An 11,734-nucleotide genomic window follows, 5' to 3' on the forward strand; every position below is an offset into this window, starting at 1 on the left:
TCAGCCACGGCCATCTGCGCCCCCGGTCTGGATCACTCTGAAATTGTAGGGTTGTAAAGCTAGATACCAACGGGTGATCCACACGTTGGCATCCTTCATTCGGTGGATCCACTGGAAGGGTTTGTGGTCCGAGCAGAGGCCGAATGAGCGCCCCAGGAGGTAGGACCGGAGGGTACCGACCGCCCACCGGATGGCGAGGCATTTCCTCTCCACCGTGCTTGTACCTCACCTCCCGGTCTGAGAGTTTTCGACTGATGTACAGCACCGAGTGGTCGACGCCCCCCACCTGCTGGGACAAAACAGCCCTCTGCCCTCTGCGTCAGCCTGCAAACAGAACGGGGGAGAAAAATCAGGCATGTGCAGGACCGGCTCCTCGCAGAGGGCCTTCTTAACCCTCTCAAACGCCTGCTGGCACTGCTCCGTCCACTGGACCAGATCTGGAGCACCCTTTCGGGTGAGGCTGGTAGGGTTCGCAAACCGGGGGATAAACCTCCGGCAGTAACCTTGCCAGTCCCAAAAACTGCCTCACCTCTTTTTTCGTCTTGGGGGTTGGGCAGGCCGCAATTGCCGCTGTCTTATCTACTTGCGGGCGCACCTGCCCTCCCAAGTGGCACCCCAGATACTGTACCTCCCTCCGGCCAACCGCTCTTCGCCGGATTGGCGGTGAGCCCCACCCGCCTCAGGGACTTGAGCACCGCCTTCACCTTCTGTATATGCTCCGCCCAGCTGTCACACTAGATGATTACATCATCCAGGTAGGTGGCAGCATATGCAGCGTTTTTTCCCTAGACTCTGGAGACAAGGGAATCTGCCAGTAGCCCTTGGTCAAATCCAGTGTCGTGAAAAAACGAGCAGTAACCAGCCGATCCAGGAGCTCATCGACCCGGGGCATTGGGTAGGCGTCAAAACGTGATACCTCATTTACCTTGCGGTAATCCACACAGAACCGCACAGACCCATCCTTCCCTACCAGAAGGATGGGGCTGAACCACGCACTGTGTGACTCTTCTATTACCTCTAACTCTAGCATAGATTTTAATTCTTCCCGAACCACTTTGCGTTTGTGTTCGGGCAACCTATAGGGCCGAGATCGCACCGTCACACCCGGGTTGGTCTCAATATGATGTGGGATGAGGTTCGTGCAGCCGGGCCGGGGAAAAAACACATCAGAAAAGCGCTGCTGCAGCCTGGCAACATCCGCTCTCTGTGCTAACGTAAGCTGATTATCACAGAGGAGAAAGGGAGGGCTGTGCGGAGCGCGGTACCTCCGGCCCGAGCTCCTCCTCCTCGACCGCCGTCACCATGGAAACAGGATCCACCTCTTTCCATGATATCAGGTGGTTGAGGTGGTAAACTTGGGTGTCGCCGCCCCGGTCCGAACGCCGGACCTCATAATCCACATCAGGTACTCCCTTTTCCTTTTGGTCGTGAACGCACCCCTGCACACTGCGTCACTAAATTGTTAAACCCCAGCCCAATTGGTACCCAGGATTAAGGGGTGCGTAAGGTACGCACCTACAGCAACCTTGACACTATACTTTTGTTTGGCACATCGAATTTCCACCGGCACCACAGGGTGCACATCCCCATGAACACTAATTTTCACCCGTGCTGCCTGCCTCAAAGCCCCGGGTCGAACCAGGTTCTGGTGGATCATGGACTGCTCGCAGCCCGAATCCACCATCGCCCGGTGTGTACTCCCTTGTATCCTTACCGGAATACAGTATGTCTCACCTGGGCAGGGGGAGGGCGCCGGCAACCCAGATCACCTTCCTCACCTCCACGCACGTGACCGGGCTGCCCACGCCTCCAGCACGCCTGCCCAGGCGTTTGAGGGGCCGTCTGCGCGGGAAGCACTGTACCCGCAGCAGCTGGGAACTGCAAGGCAGCACAACAAAAAGTCAGTTGCGGGGCGCCGCCTCTTCTCGTTGCGCGCACGGCCTGCGCGGCAGGCTCGGCTTCCTCCATGGTCCTCCTCCCTTCGCGACTCACAGTGCACCTCTGCTAGCGTCACTGCTGTTGCCAGGTCTTGTGGCCGGTGGTAGCGGACCCAGGCCGCTGTCCGCGCTGGGATCGCCTCCAGGAACTGCTCCAGGACAAGCTGCTCCACCACCTGGACGTCACCTTCGCCCGGCTGCAGCCAGCGCCTCGCCGCATCCTGGAGCTGCTGCCCCAACACGAACCGACGATCCGCCGCCCCCATGTGCAGCGCCCGGAACCGGCGTCAGTGGAGGGCGCCAGAGGGCTGGCACCCGTATCACCTGCCTCACCTGAGGTCCCTGACGCACGTGAGCAGGCTACCCACGCCTCCAGCACGCCTGCCCAGGCGTTTGAGGGGCCGTCTGCGCGGGGAAGCACTGTATCCGCAGTAGCCGGGAACTGCAAGGCAGCACAACAAAAAGAGTCAGTTGCGCGGGACCGGCGGCGCCGCCTCCTCCTCTTGCTGCGCGCATGGCCTGCGCGGCAGGCTCGTCTGCCTCCATGGTCCTCCTCCCTTCGCGACTCGCAGTGCACCTCTGCTAGCGTCACTGCTGTTGCCAGGTCTTGTGGCCGGTGGTAGCGGACCCAGGCCGCTGTCCGCGCTGGGATCGCCTCCAGGAACTGCTCCAGGACAAGCTGCTCCACCACCTGGACGTCACCTTCGCCCGGCTGCAGCCAGCGCGTCGCCGCATCCTGGAGCTGCTGCCCCAACACGAACCGACGATCCGCCGCCCCCATGTGCAGCGCCCGGAACCGGCGTCAGTGGAGGGCGCCAGAGGGCTGGCACCCGTATCACCTGCCTCACCTGAGGTCCCTGACGCACGTGAGCAGGCTACTCACGCCTCCAGCACGCCTGCCCAGGCGTTTGAGGGGCCGTCTGCGCGGGGAAGCACTGTATCCGCAGTAGCCGGGAACTGCAAGGCAGCACAACAAAAAGAGTCAGTTGCGCGGGACCGGCGGCGCCGCCTCCTCCTCTTGCTGCGCGCACGGCCTGCGCGGCCCCGGGGCTGGACGCTCGGCTGCCTCCATGGTCCTCTCCTCCCTTCGCGCCTCGCGGTGCACCGCCAGATGGTTCTCTGCTAGCGTCACTGCTGCTGCCAGGTCTTGTGGCCGGTGGTAGCAGACCCAGGCCGCTGTCCGCGCTGGGATCGCCTCCAGGAACTGCTCCAGGACAAGCTGCTCCACCACCTGGACGTCACCTTCGCCCGGCTGCAGCCAGCGCGTCGCCGCATCCTGGAGCTGCTTCCCCAACACGAACCGACGATCCGCTGCCCCCATGCGCAGCGCCCGGAACCGGCGTCAGTGGAGGGCGCCAGAGGGCCGGCAACCCGGATCACCTGCCTCACCTCCACACGCGGAGGTCCCCTGACGCACGTGACCGGGCTGCCCACGCCTCCAGCACGCCTGCCCAGGCGTTTGAGGGGCCGTCTGCGCGGGAAGCACTGTATCCGCAGCAGCCGGGAACTGCAAGGCAGCACAACAAAAAGAGTCAGTTGCGCGGGACCGGCGGCGCCGCCTCCTCCTCTCGCTGCGCGCACGGCCTGCGCGGCCCCGGGGCTGGACGCTCGGCTGCCTCCATGGTCCTCTCCTCCCTTCGCGCCTCGCGGTGCACCGCCAGATGGTTCTCTGCTAGCGTCACTGCTGCTGCCAGGTCTTGTGGCCGGTGGTAGCAGACCCAGGCCGCTGTCCGCGCTGGGATCGCCTCCAGGAACTGCTCCAGGACAAGCTGCTCCACCACCTGGACGTCACCTTCGCCCTGCTGCAGCCAGCGTGTCGCCGCATCCTGGAGCTGCTGCCCCAACACGAACCGACGATCCGCTGCCCCCATGCGCAGCGCCCGGAACCGGCGTCAGTGGAGGGCGCCAGAGGGCCAGCAACCCGGATCACCTGTCTCACCTCCACACGTGGAGGTCCCCTGACGCACGTGACCGGGCTGCCCACGCCTCCAGCACGCCTGCCCAGGCGTTTGAGGGGCCGTCTGCGCGGGAAGCACTGTATCCGCAGCAGCCGGGAACTGCAAGGCAGCACAACAAAAATAGTCAGTTGCGAGGCGCCGCCTCTTCTCGCTGCGCGCACGGCCTGTGCGGCCCCGGGGCTGGGCGCTCGGCTGCCTCCATGGTCCTCTCCTCCCTTCGCGGCTTAGCGGTGCACCGCCAGATGGTCCTCTGCTAGCTTCACTGCTGCTGCCAGGTCTTGTGGCCGGTGGTAGCGGACCCAGGCCGCTGTCCGCGCTGGGATCGCCTCCCGGAACTGCTCCAGGACAAGCTGCTCCACCACCTGGACGTCGCCTTCGCCCGGCTGCAGCCAGCGCGTCGCCGCATCCTGGAGCTGCTGCCCTAACACGAACGGACGATCTGCTGCCCCCATGCGCAGCGCCGGGAACCCGCGTCGGTGGAGGGCGCCAGAGGGCCGGCAACTCAGATCACCTGCCTCACCTCCACGCATGGAGGTACCTGACGCACGTGACCGGGCTACCCACGCCTCCAGCACGCCTGCCCAGGCGTTTGAGGGGCCGTCTGCGCGGGAAGCACTGTATCAGCAGCAGCCGGGAACTGCAAGGCAGCACAACAAAAAGAGTCAGTTGCGCGGGACCGGCGGCGCCGCCTCCTCCTCTCGCTGCGCGCGCGGCCCCGGGGCTGGACGCTCGGCTGCCTCCATGGTCCTCTCCTCCCTTCGCGCCTCGCGGTGCACCGCCAGATGGTTCTCTGCTAGCGTCACTGCTGCTGCCAGGTCTTGTGGCCGGTGGTAGCAGACCCAGGCCGCTGTCCGCGCTGGGATCGCCTCCAGGAACTGCTCCAGGACAAGCTGCTCCACCACCTGGACGTCACCTTCGCCCTGCTGCAGCCAGCGTGTCGCCGCATCCTGGAGCTGCTGCCCCAACACGAACCGACGATCCGCTGCCCCCATGCGCAGCGCCCGGAACCGGCGTCAGTGGAGGGCGCCAGAGGGCCGGCAACCCGGATCACCTGTGGCACCGGTGGTGCCCGGAACCAGCGCCGGTGGTCCTGGCTGGTGCTGCCGGTTTGGTCGAGCACCGCCCGTCTCAGGTCCGGGAAGCGCATGCGGGATGCCGCCGGTAGGCTAAGCGCCGGTAGGCTGAGCACCGCCCGCTGCGCTTCTCCCGCCAGCAATGGCAGCAAGTGTACTCCCCACCCCTCCTCCGGCCACGCGCATTCCTCCGCCGTGGCCACAAAAATGTCTATGAAGGCATGGGGGTCCTCTTTTCCCCCATGCGCTGCATGGAGACGGCCGCTGATGTTGGTGGTGCCGCTCCTCCCCAGTCCGCCATCGCCTGCAGGATTAGGCTTTGCTAGGCCACCTGCTGTTGGACCGCCTCCAGCTGTTGATGACTGGCCGCCGTCACCTCCGCGAGAACCCGCGCCAACGCTGCCAGGGGGTCGGACTCTGTCATCTTTGATCAGGTTCGTTGGGCGCCAAAATGTGGAGGTTGCCCTCCTGTGGGTCCCCCGGACACAAAGATTCTCTTGTGAGCCCGGTAGTCTGAGGTAACAGTCTTTTATTTTCATACAGCCGTATGGTCTTGCTTTCCAGCATGATGTCTCTCGGTCTCATCCGTCTGCTCGCCAGCCACTCCAACCACATCTCTCGTCCCGGCTGCTCCTAATAAGGGCGACAGGTGATTAGATAAAAAAGCCCAGCTGGGCAATCTACTCACCTGCCGCTGTCTTCAAGGCCGGTCCTTGCACACTCCGCTCCGCGGCAGGCCCGCAGGCCACGCCCCCCTCCATAGTGGTAATGTCTCGTTAGAACCAGCGTCAACTGCAAAGGACATTTGTGTATTTAACAACACAACTTTTTTTTTTCTTCAGAAATTTAACTCTGACAAAAGAATTATACCAAAAACTTGGTAATATCTTGTTAGAACTAGCATCATTTCCGGTGAACATTTGCATTTTTGTAAAACTGGACTTTTTTTCAAGAAATGTGTAAATGACTAAAGAAATACAACAAAAACCTGGTAATATCTCGCTAGAAAAAGCACTAACTCCAGCGGACATTTGTGTTTTTGTATAACCAGGATATTTATTTTTCTATAAATTCTTAACTCAGACAAAAGAACTTGTAACAACCGGGTAAAACATTTTCAGAAATGACAAAAGAAACATACTAAAAATTTGGTAGTATCTTGTTAAAAACTGTGTCAACTCCAGTGGAAATTTGTGTATTTAACAACAGGACTTTTATTTTTCAGAAATGTAACTCTGACTAAAGAAATACACGAAAAACCTGGTAATATCTCGTTAGAAAAAGCATTAACTCCAGTGGACATTTGTGTTTTTGTATAACCAAGCTATTTATTTTTCCATAAATTCTTAACTCGGACAAAAGAACTTGGTAAATACCTTGTTAGAAGCAGCGTCAACTTTGGTGGACATTTGTGTATGCAACAATCAAGTAAAACATTTTTCAGAAATGACAAAAGAAACATACTAAAAACCTAGTAATATCTCATTAAAAACAGTGTCAACCCCAGTGGACATGTTTTTTGAATGACCGGGCTATTTTTTTTCCAGAAATATGTAACTGACAAAATAATTAGACCAAAAACCTGGTAATATCTCGTTAGAACCAGCATCCACTCCAGTGGACATTTGTGTTTTTGTATAATCGGGCTATGTATTGTTCCATACATTTTAGACTCTGACATAAGAACTCGGTAATACCTCGTTAGAACCAGCGCCAACTGCAATGGACATTTGTGTATTTAACAACCGGACTTTTTTTTTTTTTTTAAATATTTAACTCTGACAAAAGAATTATACCTAAGACTTAGTAATATCTTGTTAGAACCAGCATCAACTCCGGTGAACATTTGCGTTTTTGTAAAACCGGGCTATTGTTCCATACATTTAACTGTGACATAAGAACTTGGTAATACCTCGTCAGAACCATTTTTTTTCAAGAAATTTGTAACTGACAAAATAATTAGACAAAACACCTGGTAATAACTCGTTAGAAACAGCGTCAACTCCAGTGGACATTTGTGTTTTTGTATAACCGGGCTATTGTTCCATACATTAACTGACATAAGAACTCGGTAATACCTCGTTAGAACCAGCGTCAACTGCAATGGACATTTGTGTATTTAACAACCGGACTTTTTTTTTTCAGAAATTTAAATCTGACAAAAGAATTATACCAAAAACTCCGGTGAACATTTGAGTTTTTTGTAAAACCGGGCTATTGTTCCATACATTTAACTCTGACATAAGAACTTGGTAATATCTCGTCAGAACCATGTTTTTTTCAAGAAATGTGTAAAAGACTAAAAAAATATTTGTGTTTTTGTATAACCGGGCTATTGTTCCATACATTAACTGACATAAGAACTCGGTAATACCTCGTTAGAACCAGCGTCAACTGCAATGGACATTTGTGTATTTAACAACCGGACATTTTTTTTTCAGAAATTTAACTCTGACAAAAGAATTATACCAAAAACTCCGGTGAACATTTGAGTTTTTTGTAAAACCGGGCTATTGTTCCATACATTTAACTCTGACATAAGAACTTGGTAATATCTCGTCAGAACCATGTTTTTTTCAAGAAATGTGTAACTGACAAAAAAAATATACCAAAAACTTGGTAATATCTCGTTACACAAAGCATTAATTCCAGTGGACATGTTTTTTTAATAACTGGGCTATTTTGAGTAATATTTAGCTTTAGCTAAGGTAAGCATGCGTTTATAAGTTATTAAACTATCACTCCATGCTTGATGGAAAACCTCAAGTTTAGTCGCGCACCATTTGCGTTCCAGCTTTCTACATGATCATTTATGAGCTCTAGTTTCTTCTGTAAACCATGGGGTGCGCCTTTTTAGCTTTAGCGGTGCTATGCTATCAATGGTTTCGCGCAGGGCGTCATCAAAGTTGTTAGTGAGTTTATCAATAGACCCCACATAATTTGGGAATGGTGCCATTACCGAAGGCAGTAGGTCAGCAAGAGTCATCGTTGTGGCAGCATTAATGTTGCGGCTGCTATAGCAGTTATTTATTATTAGCTCGTTGACAATGAGTCAGAACTTCGAATTTTATAAGGTAATGATCGGACATTACTTTAGTATACGGGAGTATCATAATTTTGGAGGTGGTGACACCCCTGACAAGCACTAGATCTATCGTGTTACCGTTGCGATGCGTGGGTTCATTTATTATTTGTGTAAGACCACAGCTATCAATTATAGTCTGGAGCGCCACGCACTGAGGGTCCCATGGGGTATTCATATGGATATTAAAGTCTCCCATTATGATTATATTGTCGGCGTGCGTCACTAGATCAACGAACTCTTGAGAATTCACTGATTGGGTTTTATCAAATAAATTTCCCCAAAAATGCGACTTATACTCCAGTGCGATTTATATATGTTTTTTCCTTTTTTGTTAGGCATTTTCGGCCGGCTGTATATAATTAGTGCGTCTGCCTCACAATACGAAGGTCCTGAGTAGTCCTGAGTTCAATCCCGGGCTCGGGATCTTTCTGTGTGGAGTTTGCATGTTCTCCCCGTGACTGCGTGGGTTCCCTCCGGGTACTCCGGCTTCCTCCCACCTCCAAAAACATGCACCTGGGGATAGGTTGATTGGCAACACTAAATTGGCCTTAGTGTGTGAATGTTGTCTGTCTATCTATCTGTGTTGGCCCTGTGATGAGGTGGCGACTTGTCCAGGGTGTACCCCGCCTTCCGCCCGAATGCAGCCGGGATAGGCTCCAGCAGCCCCCGGGACCCCAAAAGGGACAAGCAGTAGAAAATGGATGGATATATATATATATATATATATATATATATATATATATATATATATATATATATATATAATTTATTTATATAATACATTGTATTTGTAATCTACTTTACATTTTATTCCAAATCTCACAGTGCTACAGAATTACAACCATTGGCATTGTTAGGCCTATTTTGGCATTGTAACAAATAAATAAATAAAAAATGGCTTATCAATAAGCCATTTGTTTTATTTGAGATATATATATATATATATATATATATATATATATATATATATATATATATATATATATATATATATATATATATACATATATATATATATGTATGTCCTGACGTAACATCACCAGAATGATTGACAATTAGGAGGACTAATAGTCAACATGATCCACAACAGCCTCTAGTATACCTTTAAGTCTTTCATATATATGTATATATATATGTATATATATATTAGGGCTGCAACAACTAATCGATTAAAATCGATTATAAAAATAGTTGCCGATTAATTTAGTCATCGATTCGTTGGATCTATGCTATGCGCATTCGCAGAGGCTTTTTTTTTTTTTTTTTTAAATAAACCTTTATTTAGAAACTGCAACATGTACGAACAGCTGAGAAACAATAATCAAAATAAGTATGGTGCCAGTATGCTGGTTTTTTTTAATAAAATACTGGAAAGGATAGAAATGTAGTTTGTCTCTTTTATCCGATTATTAATTGATTAATCGAAGTAGTAATCGACAAATTAATCGATTATCAAATTAATCGTTAGTTGCAGCCCTAATATATATATATATATATATATATATATATATATATATATATATATATATATATATATATATATATATATATATATATATATATATATATATATATATATATATATATATATATATATATATATATATATGTGTGTGTGCCCTGACATAACATCACCAGAATGATTGACAATTAGGAGGACCAATAGTCAACATGATCCACAACATCCTCTAGTATACCTTTAAGTCTTTCATACATATATATATATATATATATATATATATATATATATATATATATATATATATATATATATATATATATATATATATATATATATATATATATATATATATATATATATATGTGTGTGTGTCCTGACATAACATCAACAGAATGATTGACAATTAGGAGGACCAATAGTCAACATGATCCACAACATCCTCTAGTATACCTTTAAGTATTTCATACATATATATATATATATATATATATATATATATATATATATATATATATATATATATATATATATATATATATATATATACATATATATATGAAAGATAGATATATATATAAAAGATTTATATATATATATATATATATATATATGAAATACTTAATATGTATATATATATATATATATATATACATATTATTATGAAATACTTAATATGTATATATATATATATATATATATATATATATATATATATATATATATATATATATATATATATATATATATAAGAAATACCATGACACTATCTTTGTAGCCATTTTTCTCCTGCGTGGACTTCCGTCTTCCTTTACAATGAGGGAAGCTGCACGAAACATTGTGTCTGCAATTGTAAATAATTTAGTTTTTAAGTTTTGTTTCTTGTAGAATCTATATAAAGTAATATACATTAGCCTATTGTTAAAATAATGAAAAAAACATCATTAAATATATTTGTTTTATTGTATTGTTACATTAATAGCTGTTGTATTATTATAGGATGGCTTGTTAAACATTTCATAGGATTTTCAGAGGGAGGAAAAACAAACATTTAATATAGAATGTAAAATGAATAAATACATAAAAAAGCCATCGTCCCGGGGAGCATTTCATTTCGTCCCATGCATTTTTTTTAATAATAATAATAACAATGAATCATTTCTAAGTCTTTGTTAGTCGTTTGTGAAGTTTTGTGCTCGCTCGCATCCTGTGCATCTCCTGGGGGCTAAGCCCCCCTGTCCTTAAAAGCTAGTGACGCCCCTGGACTTGAAAAGATGGTCTCTCACACTGGTTCACAATGTTTTATGTAACTCACACAGTATGTATTAGTTACCTTGGCAGTCTTTACCTTTAAGTGCTACTACCTTTTGTATATTCAACATGTACACTCGCTAAAATCTTAACATTTCCATTTAGTGCGACAGCACCCTCGAGTGGGCAAAATGTCGTCCAACACTTACGTGTGGTATTACCGGTAAATTTAAATTGTACACTCGATAAAACACGATAAAAAAATACATTTATATCGCAATATTTGATCACCAACCTTGTTTCCTCATTATCCAGGTGCTAAGAGACCGTGAACCGCTTCGAATTACACTTCAGAAGTAACTTTTATCGTCGATTAAACTACGGAGTTCACTTGTCTTTGAACCTCGAGGTTTTCCCGCCGCTGCACCTTCTTCAATTTCCGCTGCTACACTTTGCTGGGTAGCTTGTCGGAATTTCAAAATAAAAGCCAAACATTATCATTGTTTTTGTTTCATTATTTTCCATTACAACTACATACATTTGACAATGAGGAAAACATCAACAAAGTCATTTACAACCGCGGTATTTTTTTCTTCAACTTTGCTGGATGGCTTGTCGGAATTTCAAAACAAAAGCCACATATTTTCATTGTTTTTGTTTCATTATTTTCCATTACAACTACATCAATATTACAATGAGGAAAACATCAACAAAGTCATTTACAACCGCGGCATTTTTTTCTTCAACTTTGCTGGATGGCTTGTCGGAATGTCAAAATAAAAGCCACATATTTTCATTGTTTTTATTTCATTATTTTCCATTACAACTACATCAATTGTACAATGAGGAAAACATCAACAAAGTCATTTACAACCGCTGTATTTTTTTCTTAAACTTTGCTGGATGGCTTGTCGGAATTTCAAAACAAAAGCCACATATTTTCATTGTTTTTGTTTCATTATTTTCCATTA

At 47.6% G+C, this 11,734-nt stretch overlaps 1 protein-coding gene across 1 annotated transcript; it reads right to left on the reverse strand.

Annotated features, from left to right (window-relative positions):
- Nucleotides 1–3,710: 3,710 nt before the first annotated feature.
- LOC133635984 (uncharacterized) lies at nt 3,711–11,180 on the reverse strand. The gene is made up of 3 exons (XM_062029531.1): nt 11,059–11,180; nt 5,657–5,760; nt 3,711–5,601 (listed from the first exon to the last, which is right to left on the reverse strand). The coding sequence occupies exon 3, from the start codon at nt 5,505–5,507 to the stop codon at nt 4,695–4,697; it is 813 nt and encodes a 270-aa protein (XP_061885515.1). The 5' UTR covers nt 5,508–5,601; nt 5,657–5,760; nt 11,059–11,180; the 3' UTR covers nt 3,711–4,694.
- Between the last annotated feature and the right edge of the window lie 554 nt (nt 11,181–11,734).

This window comes from Entelurus aequoreus, linkage group LG20 (assembly GCF_033978785.1).
Source record: "Entelurus aequoreus isolate RoL-2023_Sb linkage group LG20, RoL_Eaeq_v1.1, whole genome shotgun sequence".
NCBI classification, from domain to species: Eukaryota; Metazoa; Chordata; class Actinopteri; order Syngnathiformes; family Syngnathidae; genus Entelurus; species Entelurus aequoreus.

Bases quoted from the DNA above. Each gene is read 5' to 3' on its own strand.
- LOC133635984 (XM_062029531.1), bottom strand. From the start codon at position 5,507: ATGAAAATAAAAGACTGTTACCTCAGACTACCGGGCTCACAAGAGAAT.